The sequence below is a fragment of the Tigriopus californicus genome, chromosome 9 (genome assembly GCF_007210705.1).
Source record: "Tigriopus californicus strain San Diego chromosome 9, Tcal_SD_v2.1, whole genome shotgun sequence".
In the NCBI taxonomy this organism is placed as follows: Eukaryota; Metazoa; Arthropoda; class Copepoda; order Harpacticoida; family Harpacticidae; genus Tigriopus; species Tigriopus californicus.
This window is the reverse complement of record NC_081448.1, coordinates 7,635,245-7,663,146: the sequence shown is the minus strand read 5'-3', so window position 1 is coordinate 7,663,146 and position 27,902 is coordinate 7,635,245. Positions and strand designations below refer to the sequence as shown.

The 27,902-nt window shown below is 42.1% G+C and overlaps 1 protein-coding gene across 4 annotated transcripts in view; it reads left to right on the top strand.

The window, feature by feature from the left end:
• LOC131887015 (inositol 1,4,5-trisphosphate receptor-like) overlaps positions 1–27,902 on the top strand; it is a 98,132-nt gene that overhangs the window by 22,450 nt on the left and 47,780 nt on the right. For all 4 annotated transcript variants that reach the window (XM_059235500.1, XM_059235503.1, XM_059235502.1 and 1 more), the window contains 12 exons: positions 1,029–1,115; positions 1,192–1,368; positions 3,274–3,360; positions 3,434–3,664; positions 3,733–3,874; positions 12,736–12,956; positions 13,027–13,187; positions 13,796–14,096; positions 14,158–14,771; positions 14,839–14,994; positions 25,015–25,313; positions 27,344–27,602. In XM_059235500.1, the coding sequence (XP_059091483.1) occupies positions 1,029–1,115; positions 1,192–1,368; positions 3,274–3,360; positions 3,434–3,664; positions 3,733–3,874; positions 12,736–12,956; positions 13,027–13,187; positions 13,796–14,096; positions 14,158–14,771; positions 14,839–14,994; positions 25,015–25,313; positions 27,344–27,602 (2,735 nt within the window). The remainder of the gene's footprint in view (positions 1–1,028; positions 1,116–1,191; positions 1,369–3,273; positions 3,361–3,433; positions 3,665–3,732; positions 3,875–12,735; positions 12,957–13,026; positions 13,188–13,795; positions 14,097–14,157; positions 14,772–14,838; positions 14,995–25,014; positions 25,314–27,343; positions 27,603–27,902) is intronic.

The window sequence follows — 27,902 nt, the reverse complement described above, 5'->3', positions numbered from 1 at the left end:
AAATCTACGCTTTGGTTGCTGCGGGTAACATGGCACTGAATGGAATGCTCACTCTGTACTCTTGAATATGCCTTGCCCATTTGGGCTCCAATAAGTTCAGCAGGTTTGCAAAAGCTCAAGCAGGTCCAAAAATGTTTTGCTAGGAACATTGAGGATATGAGAGAGATCTCGTATTAGGAGAGGTTAGAAAGTTTGGGCCTGTACAATATGCAGAGAAGGTACGAAAGGTACTTGAATTTGCCTCGCCCATTTGGGCTCCAATAAGTTCAGCAGGTTTGCAAAAGCTCAAGCAGGTCCAAAAAATGTTTTACTAGGAACAGTGAGGATATGAGAGAGATCTCGTATTAGGAGAGGTTAGAAAGTTTGGGCCTGTACAATATGCAGAGAAGGTACGAAAGGTATCTGACACTGTACGGTTTCAAAAGCATTCATGAGCTTTGTCCCAACACAGGATTTAGGGTCAATTCTAGTGCCCGTAGAGGCTTAATTTGCGTTTTGACAGCACCTTCAAGCCCTCGAGAATCCAGGCTAGTTAAAACAATGAAGTCCAACTCTCTTCTTTCTCGGGCTCCGTTATTGTTCAATTTGCTGCCTTCAAATATTCGTAGGGCGTATGTAGGCGTTGATCCAGTTGCAGGATTTAAGTCAGACTTGGACAAGTTTTTGACTAAAATTCCCGATCAACCTTCTATTCAAGGGTTAGCCCAATCAGCCAGCTCTAATTCGTTGGTCGATCAAATAATGTATATCACTAAAAGTTAAGGAAAATGAATAAATTTCTCATCTTGAACTGCTGGGATTCCAATCTCAGCAGCGGTAAGGATGTCCGCAAAAAAAGTCAGATTTGATGTTGAAATGCTTAATATTTCATCACTGAAATATATTCCAGTCTCTTTCATCTCTGCACTTCCTGTCGGTCTCAAAAATGTTACCATAGCTCTGATAGTCACTTAAAGTGAACTGCCATTTCATGCTCATTTAGGTTTTGGTACATGCTCTAACTTTCTTCATTTTTACCCATTTTACAGCATGCTGCGGAAGTGGAAAAGAAACAGAATGAATCAGAATCGAAAAAATGTCTTGGCACAGTCATTCAGTACAGCAATATTGTTCAAGTAAGTTCTTCATCTCGATTCCTATACGGATTGTTGTACGTAAAGTAAACGTAATGTAATTCTTAATTTCTCACAGCTTCTGCATATGAAATCAAATAAGTTTTTGACCGTGAATAAAAGGCTACCCGCCTTATTGGAGAAAAATGCTATGAGAGTTCACTTAGATTCCGCCGGCAATGAAGGATCTTGGTTTTACTTGTTTCCTTTCTACAAGTTGCGATCCAATGGAGACAACGTGGTTGTTGGAGATAAAGTGAGTAAAGTATTTGCTTGTGCCAATAATATTCATGTATGATTTTAGGGAAGTAAAACGTACACTTTTGATCAAAAGATTCATTATTAAGAAGCCATAGGAACAAAATTGCAATTATAGAAATGATGGAAAATTCTTCCTTTTCTTCGAAGAAGGGTTTCTATCATTCCTAATATGGCACAATTGTAGCCTCCCAAAAGCCCAAAAGTATATAGCTTTTCAATGAGATACCCCCACGTGGTTTTGTGAGCACTTATTTCGAAATGCAACTGGGTAAAACATTTACATTTTCAATAGTGGATGTCTGGAAGGAAAGCTGCGTCATCTCGATGCTAGCGACATATGTAATGCGACGGTGTAACGATGAACCCGAAAAAAAACACCAAGAAGCAGTGTTTCTCCTTCAGACAAACCAAGTAATCAATATTTTTTGTACGAATTCAGAAAAATGAGTCATTGAAGTAGGATACTAATATTTGCAATATTTTAATTAAAGATAATCTAAGCATAATGATTAACTATGTATCAAGTTCGAAGATTTCTTATGTCATTTTCATCCACATTATTCAGAATCAACTACATTTACTTTTTCTTAAATCTCCCCTATATTAGACTTTAGTTAGACCAGAACATGACAGATCTACGGAAATTTGGCATGTAACAACACCAAAGAATCACTTTGATGGGGATGAAAACGGACATGAATTTTTCACCAAATGAAATTAGGCATTTGGCGTTGGTAAAACTTCTTAAAGTACTTGTATGTTAGAAAGAAAAAGTTTGTGGAGGAGGGTAAATTCCTAACGTTGTGATTGGCCATTGAATTGGCCTTCCACCCATGAGATTCCATGTTGCGAGATTTTAAGGTGATCACCAAGTGTCTCAAAGATAGTCTTGATATATCTTACTTGATCCTAGTGTTGTAACCGAACCGCGAGAAAGGACGTATCAAGCTGCATTTTGGCCTCGATTTGGAAGAATGTGAAGGCATTGACTATTGCAAATGTGCATATTTTACACACTTGCAATTCAAAATAAGTGCGAAAGAAACCACGTGTTTTTTATTATCAGTGCTAAGCCTGTGAATAACAAATTTGGACCTTCTAACAGATGATTGAAGCCCTATAGAAACAAAGAACGAAAGCATAATTTCTTTGCCATTTTCCTCTTTAAAAGTTACAGCTCTCTTTTGTGGATGGTCCTTGAAATAGCGATTTTCTTGGCCTAGTCAAGCGACCCAAAGTTAGGAGAAAAGTTCCGTTCCTTGATTTGCTTTTCCAATTGACATGTTAGGGCTTGAAGACTGTGCCTCGCCCGGTCAGTGAAGTCCACTTGTCAAACTCCGGCTTGCTCAAGAATTTCGTAATGCCTTAAACTATGTGTCACGGAACATTGCTTCTACGATATTTTTTTCTTTTACTTGTGCTGGGTCGTATATTCGCCCATTCGGTCTCACAAATTTAATTTAGGATTTATGAGAAAATTTACGAAACATTCCTATCTTTTGCTCAAACTGCAGAAAATACATTCTGGCAAAGCAATAGTCGTCACACCTGCATTGTAAGTGATTTTATTATCAATGTGGGCCATTTTTCTTGAAGTGTTGATGACATGTCGAATGTCAGACCCGGGAAAAAGACGAAAAAATAGAGGTTTTATGAGGTGTCGGTCAACATACTATGAAATTTTTGAGCTAGCCAAAGTTTGACAAGTCAATATAACATACTCGGAAAATAAGCTTACGCCTTCCTTGATGCAATGTTAACTTTTTTAGACATGCCATTAATAAAAAAAAAAGTAGTTTAGTTTACATCAACCAAGCCCTCTGTCGGTTTGAATGAATAATAAGTCCATCAGACTATCCATCACTCTTGAGATCCAAGCATAAAATCGTCTTCTTTTTAGGTGGTTTTGACCCCTGTGAACGCTGGAATGCAAGTTTTGCATGTAGCATCCAATCATGAGTTAGTGGATAATCCAGGATGCATGGAGGTTTGCTCAATACCACTTGGTTTCGATATTTCACTCTCTCAGACAATAATACAAATAACGTTTCTCTTTTCAGGTGAACGTTGTAAATTCGCCAACAGCTTGGAAAATATCATTGTTTTTGGAGCACCGAGAAAATGCAGACAACATTTTGAAAGGCGGGGATGTTGTTAGACTTTTTCATGCTGAACAGGAAAAGTTTTTGACCATGGACGAATATAAAAAGAAGCAAGTTGTCTTTTTACGCTTTACTGCAAGAACGTCTGCCACCTCTGCTACTAGCTCCAAAGCTTTGTGGGAGGTAGAGGTAAGAAGAAACTTTCATAAGCCTTGGGAACCAAAAGCTTTTTGATTAGGTTCAATTTTAACACTTAGATTGTCCAACACGATCCATGCCGAGGTGGCGCGGGGCATTGGAACTCCTTGGTTCGTTTTAAACATCTGGCCACCGGTCATTACTTGGCTGCTGAAGTGGATGATGATCCCAGTCCTGACACCATGAGAGATAAACTACGAGGTATGTAAAGGGTACATAATGAAAAGTTCTTTCCCGTGAAAAGGTGGGTGTTCTCCTGTTTTTGGATGGGTACAGGGGTAATTTCTAGCTTGGTTTGAAATCCACAAATTTGAGAAATTAATCATCATCAGACTACGGCAAAAAAGTTGTGCGTACGTTGAGTAGAAGTTCGAGAGGGTTGCAATAAGCGGTTTTCTTCCCAAAGCCTCGGTTCAGCTCTTTCTCACATCCGAAGTGTCACACTTCTGCAATTTCTACTTGACGTGAAAGCAACAATTTTGGTCAAAGTCTAATCGTCACCCATCTATTACTCATTGGAAGAGAGCTCCTTTTATGTTTTGCAAGCTTGATCCACTTTTCCCGCTCTGTTTCATTTACTTTATCTTTCTCGCACTTTGATCGAGACTGGCGTTCGGAGGTTAATATGTCGGGATTCGATAATGATCTCTCTGGCAATATACATCTCTGATCCTTTGTTTTACCTGTGAACGTGATAAATTATTTCGGATATTACATGGTGCAGCCGGCGACCATTTCACCATAGTAAGTTGGAACGAACCTGGATCAACTGTATTTGTACTTGGAACATTGTTTAGTCACGGCACCAAAGATGGAGATCGACCCGATTGCTATGTTGAGACGGCGTCGAGGTCAATTCCGCATCCAGGTCAAGCAATCATTCGCGGCTTTGAGAACGACGATCAATGCGCAAAAGGACCTTGATACATGCTCGTGGGAAACTTGGCAAATTGCCACGCTCGAGAGCGAATTTGCCGACACCATGGAATGCGTCGAGGTGTTCAGTGACGCCCACATTGAGGTCCAATGTTTGGAAAATAGAGATGAGGGAACTGAGAACGAGGATGAGGATACCGTCTACATTCAAGAAATCCGAAGTGAATTGATGTCTATGAAGCGTGAGATCCATACAATGAGGCATCGTTGCGTAGAACTTGTCATTTGTGATTTCGATTCTCGTTTGAGCCAGTCAGTGGAACATGCACCACAATCGTTCCGAATTAACTCGTCTTTCAAGCCTCCCACTCTCACCATGGACGTGACTTTAGCCGATTTCCAAGTCTGGAGACAGAAGTTTGACGACTTCTATGGGTCCAACAACATGGACACATTTCCTCTGTCTGAGCAACGGGCTCAACTCCGAGGCTGTATGGATGTCGAAATTATTCAAACTTTGTCTCAATATCTGGACGTGGACAACGAGGAATCTATTAAGAGCGTATTAGATAAGCTCTATACTCATCTCGCCAAATCAATAAACATTGTCCAGAGGAGGCATGAGTTCAACACGTTGAAACAAAAACCGGGCGAATCGTTTTGCGTCTTATGTGTGCGGCTGAAATTGGTTGGAAATCTAGCCGAGCTTCAGGACATTACGTATGAGGAGTTGATCACCTCCGGGGGAGCTCCCATCTTATCGTAGCTGTTTCAAATGAAGCACTTTAGCGTGAACTCTTGTGTTTGGATGACCCGTCCCTAGCTCAGGTCAAGGCTAAATGCGAGTCTTGGGAGGCTAGCAACTCCAACCTGGCAGCACTCCGCGGTAGGCCAATACGGGTGGATAAAACATCCACTTATAAGCCCAACAAGAAAAATCAACGTGACCGAAGCAAATCTAAGGGGAGACCCAATTCCAAATTTGATGGTTGCAATAAGTGTGGATATTACATGGCATACGCTGGGCAAAACTGTCCAGCGGCAATTCACTCCTGCAACGGTTGCGGGAAGAAAGGCCATTTTGTCCCGCTAGGAAATCCAATAAAGCCAAGAAGCCCGAAAATTCGGATTCAGATGTATCGAAAATGGTGGGTGCATCTAGTGATTGCGTTAGGAGAGCCAGCACTTCATCATCGACTCCAACTGCTGTTATAAACGTGTCAACTAAGGGAAATCACTCATTTAGAGCTGATATCTTACCTGATACAGGAGCGACTGACTGCATTGTCCCGAGTCATCTTATACGGGAAAACAAGATTCCTGTAGAAAGGTCAGTGAAGGCTGTGATCGAAGCTGCTAACGGAACCCGACTCTCATGCTAAGGTGTGGTCAAGCTGCAACACAATTGGTTACATCACCACGCGACTGCTCTTGCATGTCACTCCGGACACTGATATTCTACTCGTTGGATGGTCAACAATGATTGATTTGGGAATGATTCCTACCTCATTTCCTTATTCCAAGAACGATGCCCTGACATATCTGAGGGAAACAGTCGACGTCTGTAGAAATGAGGTGATGCTTGCCAATGCTGATTATGATCCGTCTTGTCGGGAGATAATAACAATTCATGAAAATCTCTTGAATGAGTTTGCTGAGGTCTTTGACTCCACGACATCGTTCAAGGCCATGGAGGGCCCACCAATGCAAATTCATCTGAAAAATATAGAAGGGGCTGACCCATATATGTGTACCGCTGTTCACGCTATCCCTTACGCATATAGGAAGAAAGCCAAAAAAGAACTCGAATATATGGAGGCAATGGGAATCATCGAGGACGCCGATGACGAACCCTCAAAGTGGATATCTACATTTATGGCTTTGGGCAAACCGGATGGAAATCTAAGATTAGTTGTTGATTATCAGAAGCTCAACAAGCATGTACGTCGCCCAATTCACCCGTTTCCATCCACCAAGGACATCATGTCATCAGTTCCACAGGGGAGCAAATACTTCTCCCTGTTGGACACCACCAAGGGATACTGGCAAATCCCCTTGTCAATGGAGGCCCAAAGGTTGACAACGTTCTTCACTCCTTGGAGACGAAAGCGTTTCCTTCGTGCCCCCATGGGTCTAAATTGCTCTGGGGATGAATATTACGCCACAGGAGATCGCGCTCTTCATGGAGTGGACAACATGATGAAAGTTGTAGATGATATCGTGGTGTTTGAGTCTTCATTTTCCGAGATGTATCGAAGTGTACGAACGGTCTTGGAGAGATGCAGACCCCACAAGATCACCTTGTTCCCAAAAAAGAACATGTTTGGCAAGCAAGAAGTCCCATATGTTGGCTTTGTTGTCAGTGATCAAGGGATTGGCCCTGATCCATCCAAACTGTCGGCTATCCGTGATTTCCCCAGAGCGTGTAATGTCAATGACCTCAGAGCGTTTCTTGGTATACTAAACCAGTTGGGTTCGTTCACACCCAATATGGCCAAGGCACTGACACCCTTGAGGGCACTTCTTTCGACGAAAGCCTTTTGTGTGGCTTGAAGATGTTCATACACCCGTGTTTAAGGAAGCTTGTAGAATACTATCGTCAGCCCCCATCCTCGCCCATTTTGATCCAACTCGTCCCATGAAACTATTGACCGATGCATCTCGTCTCCAAGGTCTTGGCTTTGTGTTAATGCAAGACAACGGAACGGACAGCCCAGATTGGAAGCTAATCCAATGTGGGTCACAGTTTATATCCGATGCGGAATCAAAATATGCCGTTTACGAGCTGGAACTACTTGCAATCGTTTGGGCCATTCAAAAATGCCGGATATACCTCCAAGGAGCGGAGGAATTACCTTGTGGTAACTGACCACAAACTGTTGATCCCAATTATGAACGGTCGCTCCCTTGACGCAATAGAGAACCCAAAGCTTCAGCGTCTGAAGGGGAAGTTGGCCGGATATGTCTTCACCTTGGAATGGGCTAAGGGAAAGTTCCATGCCATTGCAGACGCACTGAGCAGAGCCCCGGTTGAGCAGCCGGTGGTGGAAGAGAGTGAGGATGTTCACCCGGACATCCATGTGCATAATGTTCTTGTAAGCTCCATTGAAGCTTGTGACATGGCTATGGATCCCGCCTTAGATCTTTTCAAGAAGGCTGGCCGGATTGATCCGTAGTATTTGGCATTGAAGGATACGTTGCTAGATGAGGCAGTAATGAAGACCAAATTACCTGAACGGGTTTGTGCTAATAAAAAGATGTGGGACAACATGTCCCATGATGACGATTTGATATTGGTCGAACACCAAAAAATAAATCGTCGCCCCACCAAGTGTTCGAAGAGAAGTGCTTCGACTTTTGCATGTCTCTCACCGGGGCAAGGACAAGGGCATACTCTCGAGATCGTGACCTCTTCTACTAGCATTAAATGAAGAACGACATCGTGTCCCTTGTCAGCTCCTGCGAAGTGTGTCAGTCATACTTACCGTCCCAATCGAGGGAGTCCATGAGATCCGATCCACCCCCGACACGCCCCGACACATTTGAATCCGTCAGTGCAGATTTGTTTGAATACGGAGGTCGCTTATTTCTGGCATTAGTGGACCGCTAAGACTATATATGTATAGACTGCTCGTTGAAATCGTGAGGCTGACTTGGCATTTCTTGGCAGTAAGCTGTAATTTTGGCGCTCTCGTCGCAGCACTTCAGCTGATGGCAAAGCCAACTTGGTGGCAAAACATTGAATTCTGTAGTAGAAAAAACATACAGGGAGAGTGTTACATTGTAGTTTAATCCTATCCGTGGCCCATTAATTGTCAAAGTGAGTGGCCGATAGAGGCACGGCATGGTTTCTCAGAGGGCGTGGGTCTGACCCTCGCCTTCAGAGAAAACCTATTCATCAACCACGGCCACGGAGGCCGGCCCTGAGGTCAACCTATCCAAAGCCCGAGGCCGTCTATCCATTACTTGATATTGGCAAGTGAGCCCTCTTCAGCCAGGTAGAGGTACCTCCAGACCCGGGGGATTTTGCCCTTGGATTGACCAAGAAGACCATTGGACTGGAAGAGCCTTGAGAACCAAATCAAAGGAACTTCAAGTTGACAACATCAACAGAGTAGTTGGAATAATGAGCGGGCTATCCAAAGACATGAAATCACTGTTGGAATAGTAGAGAACGCCACTCACAAGCAATATCCTCATTGAGTCAACCGGATATCATGGTTTCATCTCTCTTGGCGATGCTGTGGGTTCCATGACCAGCGGCCCAATGAAGATCGGTCTGTTTGAATTACCTTTTTAAACCCCACCACCTCATGATCACTCGATCCCATCTGTTATGAGAACCCAATCAATGATCTTGGCCCAGAACGAGTTTATGCCGGCATGAGAACGAGGTGCCGTGAAGATACAAATAATGGTCTTCCAGATCTTGCAAATTGAGATTTGAGGCCTTATACAGGGTGTAAAGAAATTAAGGGCCTCCATGGCTGTTTTTCACAACATTTCTCCATGCTCAAAGATTTTTTTGACATTTAACCACAAGCATTCCTTAAGAGAAACTGTTAAGTACCTAGTGACATATTACAAATGGTCTATCGATATCCTGGAGGCGATGGGTAGCCCTCTGATAAAGTGCCGTCAAAACAATGTCTGAAAATTCAAGTGAGCGCAGTCTGAAGGTCAGAACCAAGGTTAAGGGCATCCTGAAGGCCGGTAAAGACAAGGGAACGTTTGGTGAGCCTTTCAGTGATCATCCTTCAACGATTTGAGAGTGGAGATCCTCATGCAAATGCTATAAATCCTTTTAGAACAGACCAGGCTAATGGCCGAAGTCTGTTCTCAATCAGACTCAATCTTTAGGTGGGCAAACATCAGAAGGTTACCAATCTCCTTTGGAGTGAATTCGGATCAGTCGTGGTATGGTGTTAGGTTTTTCAATAATCCCTTTTATTAAAAACTGGAGATTCAACCTGATCAAGTCATTCTTTGAGTTAGGGGGTTGGATTTTCAGAAGCGACAAAGAGCGGCCCTTAATTTCTTTCCACCCTGTAAAAAGAGCAATATCTTCCCAGACCTACCGTCAGCTCCCAAGACTTTGACTCAGACGGCAGCAAGGCTTAATCACGGACTAGAATGCGAAGGAAAGCCAAAGTTTGTTATCTTCTAAAACATTCAATTTATTCAAAAGAAGCACTTTGTACTACCACAAGATCTTGAGGAATAGATGAACTTGGCCAATTTTGCGCCCAAAACTACGCTTAGGGAACTGGTCAAAGTTATGCAGTAAGCTCTAAATAAAACTCTAATTTTCGGCCTCTTTGTCTGCATCATTACCTTTTGACAACATTAGATTGAAACGAACTACTTTACTTGCGACTCTGGTCATGTCAGATTGTAAAATGTATATAACTGTATGTATAAATATCTTATACAAAAAGCGATTCAAGGATAAAAGAATGAAGCGGTCAGTCAAGACTGATAAAATAGTTGATTGGAAAGCGAAAACACAATGAATTTGACTAGGATTGGTTCAGTGCAGATGAAAAAAATGAAAAGGCGAATTGCAGATAGTACATAAATTGTTGGGTAGAGGATAAATGATGAAATTCTTGGATATTGCAGAGAAGAGGATGGGCCAGATGAAACAGAGTCTGTTTTAGCTCCCGTCGTTGATGGTATTTGGCCGTGAGCCGGACAAAGGTGCGTGACCGCCAATACTCCAAAGGGATGTCGGCCAAGGACAATAAAGTGTTAGCTAGTCCTTGACCGGGAAGGATAACTTGTGTCCTGTCTACCTCCGGAAAGGTCAGGTTCCCAACACTGTTGGACACTAACCTTGCCAGCCCGATTGTGAGGAGCTCAGTTTTGCATAGAAAATGCGTCAATGCATTGTTCGCATATTGGGGCACGCACAGGTATCTTTTGAGGAACTTAGTAAAGGTGGTATCGGCGGACTTCAGGGCGGATTGGGCGGAGTTTGGGAGCCAATGGTGAAGGCCGTAGAGGAAAATTGGATTAATGTAGGTCCGGAAGAGTTTTTTATCCTAATGCATTAATTTGAAAAGTGGCTCAGAGTTGCTATGACCAAGAGCAAGCCGTTTTAGAGGGAAGCTCGTTCACCGTCCATATTTCAAGAAATTCGTGGCCTTAGATGCGGGCTTGGACCAAACCAATGATGAAGCGGAAGACATGGGTATCACGGGTCAGATCGAGACTAAACATGATTAGTTCCGCTACCTGGCTAAATTTGGTGGCCTATTCGTCAATGGTTTGAAACCTAAGCACTTCATACGACTTCAAAACCTACATAAGCTTTTGGCAACATAACTTTGAAACGATTCATTTTACAAGTAAATGATAAAAAAATCACCTAGATTTAATTGAAGAGTTTTACGTTTCTTATTTTATTACTTTTATTCGCAAAGTGGCTCAGAGTTGCCTTGACCAAGAGCAGCCTAATTTGGCGGTAAGCTAGTTCGCAGTCCATATTTCTAGAAGTTCATAATTGATTGCACTTGATAAGTTTGTATTCTATCTGAATATAGGAAAATGTATAAAAAAATAGATACTAAGCGCTGTGCATTCCATTTTAGATGACATTTTACGAAACATGCAATATTCTGATTAAATTCACTTTGCTCTGGTACATAAATGAACATTTCATTTTTAACATTTAACTTATAGTGTTTTCATACTGAAAACTGAATTAGATTTATCATTTTCAAATACCGTGCTCCTCGATATGTCACGAAACAAGTATATCTGTTCAATTTTAAGCCCTTGCTTTATGTCCAATCCTGGTTCCATCATATTCATTTCTGAAAAGACTGTGAAGACATCGATTAATTCGAGGTTTGTTGGGACAATTTTTCTCTGTTTCCGTGGGGTCACGAGACACATTTATCAGATATTTCATCAAATTCTTTTTCTATTGAAAGTCTGTTTCACGCAATTACTCTAAGTTCATAAAGTAGTATTGTTGAAGATTGGGAGCATTTCATTGCAAGGTCACTTTGTAAACTAAAAAACACCCTCTTACTAGTGCTATAAATTTCAACTCGTGCCACCAAGCTATATGCAAGCGACCTCTGGCGTCACGGACCGCTTCTCCCTTTTAGTTGCCTGGCTTGGTAGACCGGTATTCTGGTTGGTCATGTTTGGAGATGGTCTCAACGCACCGAACTCTCGGGAGGTTGCGCAAGTTCTTAAAGAAATATTTACGTCGTTTAGTGTAACTTATTCGCATCCGCCGAATTCAGACAATTTTGCGATGAGGAGAACATTCAACCTATTATAAGTTCGGCATTTCATGCCCAATCAAACGGACACGCCGAGGCCGCTGTCAAAATGTTAAAGGGCCTGGTCAAAAAGTGCTGGAGTAATGGGCACCTGGACCACGAGGCCTTTAATGCGGCATTACTTGAATGGAGAAATGTTCCAAGAGAAGACGGCCGCTCGCCAGCCCAGTGGTTGTTTGGGCATAACTTACGAACCCGCATTCCGGGTCATTGGTCGACCTTCCAAGATATGAATATTCACGAACGTTGGGAAGCTTTACAAAAACGCACCATTCGGTATAGGATTAACAAAGATCGTTATGATGGACAAGCAAGTGATCTATAGCAATTGAATATTGGAGATTTTGTCCGAGTCCAAGATGGTCAATCAAAATTATGGAATCATCGAGGACAAGTTGTTTCATCTCGTGATGGTGAGCGTTCATACGTAATTGCTATTGGATCCCGGAGATATACTCGAAACCGTCGATTTCTCCGCCTAGTCGATCCTGTCATCCACGAAAATGAAGACTGTTCCAAGGCTACCGATCTAGATGTGAAGCAACCACGAAGAAGCATTAGAGATCGGAAAAAGACAGTCCCATTCCATTTTAATTCAGGTGATGGTTCAATTAGATTGGAGGAGGTGTTCTATATCCATTTGAATCCACTTTTCCCGCTCTGTTTCATTTACTTTATCTTTCTCGCACTTTGCTCGAGACTGGCGTTCGGAGATTAATATGACGGGATTCGTTAATGATCTCTCTGGCTTTATACATCTCTGATCCTTTGTTTTACCTGTGAACGTGATAAGTTATATGAGATATTACACTCTAGATCCACATTTACTATTTACTCTAGATCCACATTTACTGTTAACTTTAGGTCCACATTTACTATTTATTCTAGATCCAAATGGTTCTGGCTCTGTGTTTCATCTGGTTTCTGTGCCACATTCCAACGATTTGTCCTCTTTATTTGAATTGGATCCAACAACGCTTACAAATCGATCAGATTCACTAATCCCACAAAACTCGTATGTTAGGCTTCGGCACTTATGCACAAGTACTTGGGTCCATTCCACTTCCATCCCAATCGATAGAGACGAAGACAAGCCAGTCATGTCTCGAGTGAGTTTATCAAAAAATGCGACTAAATATGACTTAGTACCTCGACTTATTCTCATGATTGCTCCTCTAGGTAGGATGTGCACCAATTAAAGAAGATAAAGAGGCGTTTGCTATTATATCTGTGGAGTCGACAGAAGTCAGGGATCTAGATTTTGCGAATGATGCTTGCAAGTTGCTAGAATCAGTCGCCGAAAAACTGGAACTTGGTACTATTTCTCAAAACGAACGCAGGTAAGCTTATAAATCAGTTTAAACAAATTGGAATGAAGAATATAGAAAGACAGACTTTCTCCGTTTTGGTGTATAGTGGGTTTACATTTCATTTCTCGATAAAAAATATTGAGCTATTGGAATTTTGGATCTATCATTTTGGCCAACGTTGCTAGATTTTCTATCCAAAATCGACCAAATATCGGCAAAGCCTGTTCTTTTGCCTAAACAACCATCTAAAAGTTTGAGGCTCGTAAACTGACGAATAAAATCAGATCCCGTGATCAACGTCAAGGCGGCTTGAGTCCGTCTTGTTGCCATCAGTAGCCCTATGTTGAAGGATTTTCATGTTGAAATCCATGGAATTCAAAGATGTATGAAGTTTAATGTTTCGCATGATGGCAGAAAATGCCTGGTTTCTTTTCTTATGGTGCGCTCCTCGAATTGACCATTGTCCGCAAAAGAAATCCCTAGACCGATAATTCAGCCGACCCAAATCGCATCTTGTTGGGCAGGGGCGCAGATAATGGATTCAATTCAACAAAATCCAATTTAGGCGTTTTCACCACAATGGTAACATTCTTTTGCTTATACTTAGATTGTTTACATTAATTGTACACGTTTTTCAGGGCGCTCACGACTTTACTACAAGACATCATTTACTTCCTCGCCAATCAAGAGAATGAACAACATCGTTCGGATCCTCTGGAAGTGCTCCCAACCAGCAATAGGGATCGAAAAAAATTGCTACGCGAGCAGTATGTTTTGAAACAACTTTTTAGAATTCTTCAAGCACCCTTTCTAGAGAAAAGTGGCCCTCTAGTCAAAATTGAAGAGCTGACTGATCCGAAAAATGGCCCTTACAAACAGATTTTTCGCCTTTGCTACCGAATTTTGAAGCTCAGTCAACAGGACTATAGGAAAAATCAAGTGAGTGCTAGAAAGTTGAAGTGCCTAACTTCTTTATTTGATTGTTAAATGCCTTTTATAGGAGTACATCGCCAAGCACTTTGGTTTTATGCAGAAACAAATTGGTTATGATATTTTGGCTGAGGATACCATTACTGCTCTCCTCCATAATAATCGAAAGCTATTGGAAAAACACATAAAAGCCGCCGAGATCGAAACCTTTGTTCGATTGGTCCGAAAAAATATGTCTTCATGGGATTCGAGGTTTTTGGATTATTTGTCAGATTTATGCATTTCTAACAATGGCGCCATACCTGTAACCCAAGAACTGATCTGTAAGAGTGTCCTAAGTCCGGAGAATGCAGGAATCCTCATTCAAACGAGGACACGAAGAACCTGCCAAGGTCTCAATGGCATCACTCCCAACGAGGATCAAGAACAAGTTTGTCCTGTGGATAATAAAGACAAACTCACCGCAACGGTAGATGACGAGGTTGTTCTGGCTTGGGATCAAGGAACCCAAGTCAGATCCTTGAAGGAGATTGCGAAATGTGCGAAGGAATCTTGCGGCGAAGAGAGTCGGCTGTTGGCTTACTATAGACATCAGTTGGACCTGTTCTCCAATATGTGCTTGGACCGACAATATTTGGCCATAAATGCGCTTTCAACTCACTTGGATATCGCACTCATTTTGAAGTAAGAGAACTGGCCCAAAAAATCAAAATCCTCATCGGTAAAACTCCATTTTTATTTCACATTCTAGTTGTGTTGACAACAACGAGCTTCCATACAGCTTGCGAGCATCATTTTGCCGCCTCATGCTTCATATGCACGTTGATAGAGATCCTCAAGAACAAGTCAAACCTGTCCAATATGCCAGACTATGGTCAGAAATTCCCCTCCGACTTTCCATTGATGAGTAAGTGAATAACTGCATGTCTTGCGCCGAATTAACTCTTAAATAGGAGATAGACCACACACAGGCACTACCAAGATCAGCCTTCAGGAACAGTCATCCAGCTATTTTTTTGCGAACTTCCTTACCGCTAAATGGAATTCCTAGAAGTTCAAGACGAAAAACTTCGTCATTTTAATTAACTTTTATTTTCATATATTATTTGATCGACCAACGCTTTAGAGTTGGCAGAATATAGGGTTGACCTGGAATTTTAGTGAAAAACTTGTCCAAGTCTTACTTATATCCTGCTACTGGATCAACACCTACATACTCCCTACGAATATTACATTGAAGCAAATTGAACAATGAAGGAGCCCGTGAAGGAAGAGAGTTGGACTTCATTGCTTTAACTAGCCTGAATTCTCGAGGACTTGAAGGTGCCCTCTAAACGCACGTTAAGCCTTTACGGTCACTAGAAGTGATCCTTAATCGGGGGTTGGGATGAAGCTCATGAATGCTTTTGAAAACGTACAGTATCAGATACCTTTCGTACCTTCTCTGAATGCTGTACAACCCCAATCTTTCTAGCCTCTCCCAATATGAGAGCTCTCTCATCCCTTCTATGTTTTGGATCTTTGGACCTGCTCGAGCTCTAGCAAACCTGCTGAACTAATTGGAGCCCAAATAGGTGATGCATATTCAAGATGTGGCTGGACAATTGTTTGTACGGAGTTAGCATCGTGATACTATCTCTGGACTCAAACATGCGATATATCCAACCACATGTTTGAAAAGCTTTACCAACTTTCAACTGGATATGCTCATCGAACTTGCCATTATCTTGGAGGACTACACCTAAATCCTTCATGGATGAGAACTGCTGAATGCCCTTAACTTCATCATCTATGAGCGGAGTATTCAAAGGAGTTGACCCGAAAGTCATTTAGCGGAATTGCATTCCATTCAGTGCCATGTTACTCGCAGCAACCCAAGAGTAGATTTCGTCTCGGACGTCTTCCAGATAACCAGAATTCTGACCATTCCTACCAACCACCAATTTTGTATCATCGGCATAGGAAGAGTGTAAAGTCCTCTGATCGCTTTCAGACGCTAGAGTGTAAAGTCCTCCAATTGCTTTCAGACACTGGCTCAAAATTGCTTCATATTCTTGACGCCTTGATCCTTCCAAGTGAACTGCGAGTTCCGAGTGAACCGCGAGTTCCGAGTGAACCGCGAGTTCCGAGTGAACCGCGAGTTCCGAGTGAACCGCGAGTTCCGAGTGAACCGCGAGTTCCGAGTGAACCGCGAGTTCCAAGTGAACCGCGAGTTCCGAATGAACCGCAAGTTCTGAGTGAACCGCGAGTTCCGAGTGAACTGCAAGTTCTGAGTGAACCGCGAATTCCAAGTGAACCGCGAGTTCCAAGTGAACCACGAGTTCCGAGTGAACCGCAGGCTCCAAATCCATCATCGGATCCAAATCCACCATCAGATCCAAATCCAATGCAGCATTCCATGTTGCTACATTTACAATCCATTGTTAAGTCCTTTTTCTCGAATCCAAGCCAACACCTGCTTCTAAATAGGACACCAATTTGTCCTTCTCTTCTTCATCCCGAATTCCACCCTGAGTTCCCAACACCTTCTGCAGGAGGTCCTCTTTACTCCTTTCCAATCTCTTTTGGGCCTCAAATATTGCCTTTGACCGTTGCCGTTGCCGTTGAAGGCATTTGACCTGATCCCGAGAAAATTGAGTGTTTAAGAGAATTTCCTGTCCCTACTGACATTACCGCTCTCCGCTCTTTCCTAGGTCTTGCTAATCAATTGACCAATTGCCTTCCTGACCTTGCTCAAATGACCCACGGGCTGCATTCTCTTTTGAAAAAAATACGGCTTATTTTTGGTCATCCGAGATAGATGCGGAATTTAATCGTGCGAGAAAGATTTTATCTTTGCCTTTGTTAGTTCAGCCTTTTGATCCCTCCTTGGAGACACATTTGCTTACCGATGCTGCCAAGAAACATGGCCTCGGTTATGCGTTAATACAATACGACACCCGTGCAATGAAGACTGATGCTCACCTTAACCCGAAACCTCGCGTCGTACAATGCGGAAGTTTTGCTTTAACCCCAGCTCAGCAGAATGATGCTGTCGTTGAAATCGAATGCTTAGCTATAGTCCGCGTTGTTCAGAAATGCGATTATTATCTCCGTGGGATGAATAGCTTCCACGTGTTTACTGATCACAGGCCACTTTAAGGCGTCCTGAAAACTCATCTTCCGGACATTCCAAATACCCGTCTCGTTAAATATCGAGAGATTTTATCTTCCTATTTGTTTACCGTTGAGTGGAAAGCAGGAAAAGATCATTTAATCGCAGACGCTCTTTCCCGGGCTCCAGTCTTTCCTGCTGACTCAACTGAAATTGAACTTCATTTTCCTCTTGATTGTGAACCTGTTTCTTATCGCACGACTTCAGATCCAGCAATTACTTTTTTGTTTTCGCGAGCAAAATTAGACGATGATTATCAAGCTACAATATCCGCTTTTCGGTCCCATTTGACGATCGATCAGCTTTCCCCTTCCCATGCAGCTAGAGTCTATAAGAATATATGGGATGAACTGTCTCTCATCTATGAAGGCGACGAAGTATACTTGCTGACATGGGGAGACAGGATTGTTATTCCTCATCCTGCTCGTAACGAGATATTCGCTAGATTGTACTTCTTGCATCAAGGATTGACAAAAACGTCGTTAGCTGTGAAAAGTAGTTCTTATTGGCCTGGCATGATTTGAAAATTTTAATTTCTTCGTGCACAGCTTGCCAAAAATATCAGGCTTCACATCTAGTGAGCCGCTCCAGTCATATACTGTGGACCAAACTTTCCCTATTCAATTGATGGCCGCAGACTTGTTTGATTTTGCGGGCATCAATTTTCTTGCGATTGTGGATGCTTACTCAGGTTTCTTGATCGTTGAAAAGCTGTTACGCACGGCTACCGATGACATAATTAAAATTCTTACGCGTTGGTTCGAAATTATCGGCTTTCCTGAAACCATTATCACTGACAATGGCCCTCAATTCCGCGAGCAATTTATCTCATGGGCCTTAGCTACAGGCATTTCTCATAAAACTTCTTCACCTTATTTTCCTTCAAGTAACGGTTTAGCAGAATCTGCGTTTAAGAATGCTAAGATGCTTCTTCGTAAATGTAAGGAATCCGACACCGACTTCTCCGCTGCGTTGCACGAATTTGGGTGTCTCCCTGGCCCTAATGGCCTTAGTCCAAATCAGATCTTTTTTGGCCGCCAACCTCAGGGTTTACTCCCTAATTTAGCCAAGGTTTCCATTTCGTGGAAATTCACTCAACCTCAGCTGGCTTCGGAGCTGTATCTCTCATAGCCGTCCTAATCATCCTCGTCCTCTTGTGCAAGTGTTTAAAGTGGTTTCAGAACCGCAACATGAGGCACGATGCCTACAAGACATTTTATCGCCGCCAGGCACAGGTGCAAGGACAAAATGACTTCCCTCGTGTTCCTTTCGATAAGCCGCCGGGGACAACTTATTACGGCCCTCCGGCCCCCAAGATGATTACTGAGGACAATTACTCTAGAACCCATCGTTCCTCACAGACTGGCCGTCCCCGTACCGACTCTTCTTCATGTTGATTTATTTGCTTTTGACATCGTATTTTCCTCACCGTCTTTTCATTCATCGATTTATTTATTCTCGTTTATGTCCTATAATTGAAATTATGTCCATAATCTGGGGGGAGATGTAGTATCCTCCCAGTCTATATCCCGTTCCGTCCGCTATATAAAGAAATCTACGACTCGTAAGAGTCCAGTAAGCTTCCAACACTCGAAAGTTAACAAAAGTGGAAAATCGACTCAATGAATTGGAATCGGAGGTAAGGGTTAATTCCCAGTCAATCAAACACCTAGAATCCGAACTAATACAGCAAGTAGACCGCCGCTCAATCGAAACAAGCCAGGCCTTGAATTCAAGGATCGGCAAAAAACTAGCCATGGCCTTGTGGAGGAAATGGAAGAGAGGAACCAAAAACGTGTTAATTTAAAATTTACTAACATAGCAGAGTCGCGAAGAGCGTACGCAAAAGAGCGAAAGGACGAGGATATCAGCGAAGTGTTAAAAATCTCCAATATCATTGGAAGTGACCTAACGCAGTCGGACATCTCCCGGTGCCTCCGAGTGGGAAAACCAGGATCAGGCAAACGCCGCCCTGTCATTGTTCGTTTCTGGAACGAGGTAAAGCGTTCGGAGTTACTAAACAAGGCTAAGGAATTTATGAGATCGAATAGTCGCTCCAGAGATCAGCTGGGGGGACCATTATATCACAAGACCTAACTAAAGTGCAACAAACAAAACTGACCAGTCTTTATGAAGAAGCGGAAGCAAAAAACGGTTTGGAGACAGACACTCACGTAAAATAGGTAATATGTGGACCAAGAGATCGCCCACAGCTCAAAAGACTCCAATTGAACAAAGAAAAAAAAAACGCAACATCCCCAACAAAATATTGAGGGTTATCTCGTGGAATATTAGACGAGGTTTTCTAAAGAAGGAACCTGAAATCAATGCAATCATTGAACAAATAGATGCCGACCTTATTTTTCTTCAAGAAACGGATATAAGACATTTCGATGAAAAATCTTACGCATCCTTCGAAGTCACGATGACAATGAAAAAAGACTCAAATCACAAGACTCGGCTAGTCCCACTCACTAAGCCAGCACTAGCCTCCAAAATTGTTTTATGATCAGACCTCATGAGCCAAGAGTTTCCATCAATATAGGTTGAGGTTCGTCCAGACGAACAGAATGTACTGTTGTGCGGCCTTTATAGGGAATGGAAAGACGAAGCAAAAATTGAAACCATCAATTCACAAAGGGAAAGATTTCAAATCCTCCTCGACAAAATTCACAAGGCTTGCCTCTCAGGCAAGTCATTAATAATTGTTGGTGACTTCAATATTGATGCAAAACGTTTTGATGATGAATCTTATCACCTGAAGACTTTGGTACAAGACCTGAGGTTGTGTGAAGCGATCAGCGATTTGATACGGCACACATTAGGAAACACCTTCGTCTGCCGACGACAAACGAAAGAAGGATTGATCACCATCGAGTCAGAGATTGACTTGGTCTTCATATCCACAAAAGTGTCGCAAGTGACAGGAAACATACATGCAAACGGTATGAGCGATCACGCTCCGGTGGTTGTCAATATCCCAATAAATCGACGAAAAGCTCAACAAAACTGGAAGACAATCACTCAAAGATCATACAAAAACTTTGATCAACGTCAATTTCTCGGAGATTTGGCATCACACCCATGGGAAAGCCTCGGTCAGACTGAAGATGTGGACGAAATGATCCAGACCATGGATTATTTCATTGAAACGTCTTTAAATAAATTTGCGCCGAAAAAAACGATGAGAATTCGCCCCAACTATAGATATGATCTCTCGGACGAAACGATGAAACGATGGCAGAGAGAGATGAAGCGAGAATTCTGATGTCTGGAAAATTGTAAACAAACTGATAAAATCGGACTCAACTGTGCCCCTTCAACTCGTCAACGAATCCAATGGTATTTTAAGTCAACCAACATAAGTAAGTCAGGCTTTGAGCCAGTTGTTCACTACGAAAGTGGGGGGGATAAGATCGAGAGTGGATCCAATGCTTCAAGAAGACCCCCTGGTAAGGCTCTGGGAAGCAATGTATCAAAGAAAAGAGGCCCCTGCATTTTCATTGAAACCGTCGGTGAACGGACTGTCTTACAACTCATCAAGAAGCTCAAGAACTCAAATAGTACGGGATGGGATGGACATCAAGTCCTGCTCCTTCCTCTCACAAGAATTATAAACACGTCTTTGGAAAAAGGAGTCTTTCCAACGAAATGGAAGGAGTCTAAGACGACCCCTTTGCATAAAAAGGGAAAAAGGACGACATAACGACCTATCCCTCGATATCATTATTACCACTTGCCTCGAAAATACTTGAATCCGTAACGAAAGAGCAAATGCTGGCCGACGTGGAAGAGTATGGACTAATACCGACATCCCAGCACGGCTTTCTGCCAAGACGGTCAACAACAACAGCCCACAGATAATGGCTAGACCTCTCATAGCGCGAGGAAAAATGCGAACACTTGCCTTCATCAGCTGGTACATAAATTTTGGTGTACAGTGACTCATGCTTTTTCATCCGCCAGCGTGGCCAGATTCAGAGTGAGCTTGTCACTGATAGCGTTCGTTGAAGGCCCAGCGATTGTAGGTCGTTACTACTGATCAGGCAGTCACCCTCCTCTTTTTGGTGTACAGAGTTGTTGACTTAAAATCCACTTTCCTCTGCACTGAGGTCGGGCCAATGCGACATCTAGTCGTCATATGATCTGTGCAACAGCCCTGTTATCCATGTTATCACATGGGGGAGAGAGGAAACTCGAAGATGGTCTTGTGGGGGTAGTAATGTTCGACCTCACGGCCGCGTTTGATTGCATGGACGCGACCATACTCTGCCAAAAACTGAAAGTGATGGGATTCGATCTGCATTGCATGGGTAAAATCATTTCTAACGGACAGATCAGGAACAGTGATAGTGGATGATGGAATATCGGACACCCAAAGGACGGATTATGGTTCTCCACAGGGAAGTGTTCTTTCGCCTTTATTATTTCTGATCTATATGTCTGACTTACCACTATGGACGAAGGCAACTATAACATCTTATGCGGATGATACAACTGCATCAATGTCAGGAAAAAATCTTTCAGAGCTGGAAAGAAGCCATCGGAATCCTCAAGTTTATGGCGTCAAATTGGCTGGTAGCTAACGCGACAAAAACAGTACGTTCTGATCCAAAAGAGACCTTCTCGTGGGGAGAAGCTTTTACTTTCATCAATATCGATTGGCGGGAAGACAACAACCTCTGTTCCCACAGTTACTATCCTAGGGACGGAAGTATCTTGGGACTTATCTGGAAGGGAACACACGATCAAAATGAAAAAGATGATTATACAACGTCTTAGTATCTGGGAAGACTCTACACCTATGTACCCAAAGTGCTCTTCAAATCAGTGATCCATGGGATAATTATATCGGGACTGCGAATTGGTCTTGCAATATACGGAGAAGTTCAGTTCCACAAAGATGATTTAAAACCAGAAGCCATGAAAAGCCTTCAGATTACCTTAAATCGAGTTATGCGTTTTGTGTTGGGATGTCGAATATCGGACCGTATATCACTAAGGACATTAACACGTCGGAGTGGCTTACCCACTATTCAATAAAGAGCAGCCGAGGGGATCCTTAATGAGACGAACCGGGCACAAGAGAACGAGATCCCGTTTATTACGGAACGACTTCGTCTCGCACCAAGAGTGAGCTTAAACCTTAGATACTCTGAACAAAGGAATGTATCAAGACCCCCACCCATGAACTAGACTAAGTTTTGTTGCAAAGGCGTCCTTGTTATGGAATAACTCCCCAAAAGAAGTCAAGCAAGAGCAATCGAGGTCATCTTTCAAAAACCAAGTTAGAATATTTGTGAAAACCTTGCCTGAATGAGATTGTTTTTCCCCTTTACTCAAAAAGTGTAAATTCACTTAGTGACAAAACATACATACATCTAAATCTGATCAACCAAAATTTGCACTTACGCAAATTATTCAGCTTGGAACAAGCAAACATCCTCAATCTACCTCTGGAACTAGATCATTTTATTCTGCCTTGTCTCCATCTCCAAAGAGTGTTACGATTCCTCATTCCAGTCCGAAAGGAATTTTGGATGTTGCATTTCATGCGGCAATTGAGTCAATTAGACGAGGATTTTTCAAAAGCTCAAAGCCACCTGAAACCGGAACCTTCGAGTGGTCTCCTTGATGAAGTTGAAGCTGAATGTCAAGCTTAACTGTCATACGAGCTCAAGGGCAAAAATGTTGTTCTCTCTCAAGATTGATGGACAGAGCGTCATCAGGAGCCGGTTAGTGCAAGTACCCTTTAGCCAAGTGGCTCTGAAGTCAAAACTAGAGTTTTGCGCAAAGTTGGCAAAAGCATCAGTAGAAAAGGCTGATTTACGTTATGGATGCCAAGTTCTTGGCTTGTATCAGACAGCGAGATGAAAACGTTGAAGCTTAGAAAAGTAAGCCCAAAGGTTGATGATGCGTTTTTGGTTGTCTTCATACAGTTATGAACATCCCTATTTCCAGCATCTCTTGGAATGGAGAAAGGATCTTATGGTCTGTTTGCTCTGCTCATACTCTCAACTTGGTAGCATCCGCAGCAACCCCAATGAAATTCTGGCCCCTCTAGCGCCTATTTCAAAGTTTTTTTGTGAGCATCACCAACCTTCTGCTATTTTGAAAGAGAAATAAAGATTAAATGAAGCCTCAGCTGCCGAATAATACGCGTTGGCTGAGCCAGAGACCAATGACAACAATATCAAGCAGGATATGCGTGGAGTCATTGAGCATGGTTTTCGTCATACTACGTCGATCTGGCACATTTTAGCATAAGTGCAAAGCAGGGTGCTGAAAAAAAATATCTTATTTTCATATTTCCACTGTCCTATGCTGGTGCTGGGCGAGTTTTTTCCATAACTGTTCTTATCCAAAGTAAACTCAAGAATCGTTTATCTGTCCAGGAAGTTAGGAGGCTGATGAACGTCTTCAGAATCCTGTCGATGAATGACGGAACTAATTTGATTGACCCAAGAGATTTGGAACTGGAAGAGCAATGTCACGATTTGATAGGCTAAACCTCTGCACTTTTGTCTACTCCACGTTACTTAGATTTAATTGTGGCAATAAGAAATAAATAAAAAGGTCCAAAGAGGTCAAAAAACCAATTAAATCATTCAATAAAATTCAGCCCCACCCAGCAATATAAACCCCCCAAAACGTTCTGGGATTATCCCATTTGCCAACGCTGAGTTCAAGGACTTTCTGGACTTGGCTGGGGTAAAACTGGTGTAGAGCCTATCATTATCAAGCCAACTACGTGGAAGGAGGGAACAGAGCGATCCTCAGCATGTTGAAGGTGGCGATCCAGGAGGATCCAGCTTGCTGGATGGATAAGCTGCCCGAGGTGGGTTTTGCTTATCGGGTGTCCAGGCATCAGTCCTCAAGAATATCCACTTTCCAAGCGGTGGCTGGGTCCAAGATGAGGCTCCCATTGGATTTAAATTTGCCGATTCACGAGGAAACGGCAACGTCACTGGAAAAGCTTTTGTAGAATTTCGAACTAAATTGACAAAATTGAGAAACAGGGAGGAGACGTGGTGCAGTGGTTAACGCCATTTCCCGGCATGAGAGAGGTCCCCAGTTCGATTCTCCTCCCTGACCCTTCTCAAGGAACCTTTTAGACGCTAACCACACCCACTGACAAAAACAAAACTGAAAAGGACACGCCAATGCCTATCGGAAACACATTTAAGCGCGATGTGACGGCTGACTTCGCTGGCCGGGCGGGGCTCACCCCTCCAAACCTAAAAGAAATATAAAAAAGCTGAGACGACAAGGGTGAGATACGATGTGAGCTGGAACGTGAGGCACAGGCTGTTTGAGATGGTCCAACTGGGAAATCAATGGAACGGGCCTGTCAAAACCCAAGCAAACATGGACCAGGCGAACGTGGTTCTGGGTGATCGGACCAATGGAGGGAAGATCGTTTTACGTTAATCTCGTCAAAGTCTCACATTTCAATGATCCTGACAAAGCAGAGCTGGGAATTTTGAGGAAAAGAGGCCGTTCTTGCAAAACGTGAACTTAGCCTTTTTCAGAATTATGTCTGCTTTGTGGATGAGATGTGGAAGTGCTCACTCACCCTGTCGATGTCTATGATCGCTATGGAAAGAATAAAGTTAGTTGTTTTTGCAAACATTAGTTACTATTTTTGGATTTCCACGGTGATATGACCGGAAGCCTCAAAATATCATATAAATATCAATGCCTTAAGCGTAATGAAAAAAGTGGTTAAAGTTAAGGTGGTCTCAGTTTTTTAATTATTGCAAATCATTTCAGGTATGATGGAAATCAGTTACCAGATAGTGCAAAGGACGAAGTAAGATCCGAATTTCTAGCCACTATCAATTTTGTCGAATCTTATCTGAAAAACGTTGCCGAAAATACGTGGACATTCAGCGACCCTGAGCAAAATAAGCTGACATTTGAGGTGGTCAAACTGGCCAGAGATTTGATCTACTTTGGTTTCTATGGATTTTGCGATCTTCTCCGTTTGACCAAGACGCTCTTGAGCATCTTAGACTGTGTGTCTAACCTCGATGCGTCTAATGGCAAATTGCCCACAGGAGATGTGGATTGTAAGTGCGAAAGGAAAACTTATTGATAAATATACCAACCAGGACTAAAACCATTCAAAGGAGCAAATTGAAAGTTCTGGTCACTTTAGATTAAGGTAAAAAAAATCTCCGCCATTTGTTTGCAAAAAATATTAGCAATCTTCATTTAGTTCTATTAACTCCCCCAACAGTAAACTCCCCCAAAGGCAAACTCCTCCACATCAAACTCTGCCATAGTGAACTCCCTCACAGTGAACTCCCTCACAGTGAACTCCCTCACAGTGAACTCCCCCAGGGTGAACTCCCCCAGGGCGAACTCACCTACACTACATTCCCATCAGTCATTGGGAAATCACTGAACTTTTCAAGCCAGCTTTTTTTACAACACTGAAAATATAAACTCTCAATTTTCTAGACCTTCCTAATTCAAGAGCTTTGTCACTGTTCTTATATCATTCAAAAGTAACGTTATTTGTAATGACCATCTATATGGCAAAAACTGGCTTGAAAATATCCTTTGATTTCCCAAGCATCTGATGGCAGCATAGTGTGGGGGATTTCACTGTGGGGGAGTTTCATGTTGGGGGGTTCATGTTGGGGGAGTTTAAGGTGGGGGAGTTTGGCTTTGGGGGAGTTTGCTATTGGGAAAGTTTGATCTGGGGGAGATTGACAGGCAAAAAACTACAGTGGGAGATTGCTGTTGGGGGAAACAGATGGGAACCTTTATTACGAAATAATTTCTTAGTTAAAAAGCTATTTTGGACGTCAAATAAACCAATAGAGATGAAACAAAGGCCTCGGAAAAAAGCAAACAAACTGCTGTAAAACACGGAACTATGTCCCGTTAGAGGTTCAGAACTGGTATTGCAATATATTGCAATGAAGAGACTTCAAATTTCTGGCAATCATATTGTAACATATTGCTAATCTCTTAAGCATGACAAATGAATCCACGCTTTTCTTCAAATCTAGGTTGCAAACGAACATTCTTGTTAATTTTCTATAGCGTTGTTATTCAGTATCGTAACTGCCTTAGCGACCTTTAAAAATAGTTTCTTTGTTCCATCTGAGAACATGTCCAACAATCAAAGCAATGAACAGTAAAACAAGCTCAGGATGTCATATTTCATGAAAACTAGTATTGATGCATGCATGAAGAATAATCCTAACAAACACTATTTGTTTACCTCCGAAGGAGGATTTTTATTGTTGAAACTAGATACAAAAGTTTCGTTTCCTTGGTAGCCACAGGATGTAAAGAAAATCGAATTGAGACATGTCGGATCAATTATCATGGAGTTCTGTTGAACAAATCAAACCCATCAAAAATCAAAATGGCACGATGGGGCTAAAGCATTAACTGGACACGGTGCTTAGAATGTTGTTAGGTAACTTTCAACTATGCTCTCAAGACTTTTAAAGACGGTTTTTGATATCAGTAAATCAAGAAGTTCAATTTCTGTTTTGTAAAAACAGTCCACTGTTGATCTAAAACCATAAAATGACACTAAAAACACATTTACTGGCACATCAGACTACAGATGCAGAATATCAAAATCATATTACATGATATTTCCACTTCAGTAGAAATTTCATGGACATACATAAAGCGGCTACTTAGCTATTGCAAGTTGAATGTTCCAGTTTTTTTGTCAAAATTGGACACCAAAAAACTGGAGACTAAAAATAAACAGTGACCAATTTTCGTTTAACGTAAGAAGTTAATACAAAATCGTCCCCTTGAAGTGATCCAGATATTTGTGACAAATTTACTTTTAACTAAAGATTTGTACTCAACGAATACATTTTTGTTGTGTGTTTCTATCATGAAACATTCATACTTGGTCCCTGATCACTAGACTCCGACAAAATATGTTGCTTTCATGTCGAGTAGAATTTGCAATAGTTTGACGGTTCGGATGTGCGAAAGAGCTAAGGGGGCATTGGGAACAATACCAGTTAGTGTTATTCTCTCGAATTTCTGCTCAATGCACGATCAACATTTTTGTTGGAGTCTACTGATCACGGAAGTCTTTCTCTCCCTATTTTAGCTGAAGGCGGAGCCTTGCGATCGATCAGCGAAATGGGGGCTATGCTCACCATATTCACCACTGGTATAAAACCAGGATTAACCAACAAATCGAAAGAGGGAATTCCCGGATCGACCAACAAGTCAGAGGAAAACCTTGTCATGGATACCAAACTGAAAATCATAGACATTTTACAATTCATCCTTGATGTCCGGCTTGACTACCGAATTAGTTCTCTTTTATCTATATTTAAACACGAATTTGACGAGTCCAGCGACAGGTAAGCGTACCAAAATGAATAATGAAACAGGAGGGTTCACATTTTTTTTTCATTTCAAAAGAGGTTGCTTTGTTCACATTTTATGGCCTCAATTTTTGGTCATTATGAATGTTTGGCTGGCAGTCTTGATAACTTTTCATAAAGAGTCCGACTTTCTGACCAAAAGTATAACTGTCCATTTGTTTAAAATATTTCATATCAATCCTTGCTTGAAAGTGAATCTATGTGTCATTCTTCAAGAATATCTTGAACAGGAGAATTGTATAAGATAATGGGTGAATTTCTCAGATCTGTTGTGAA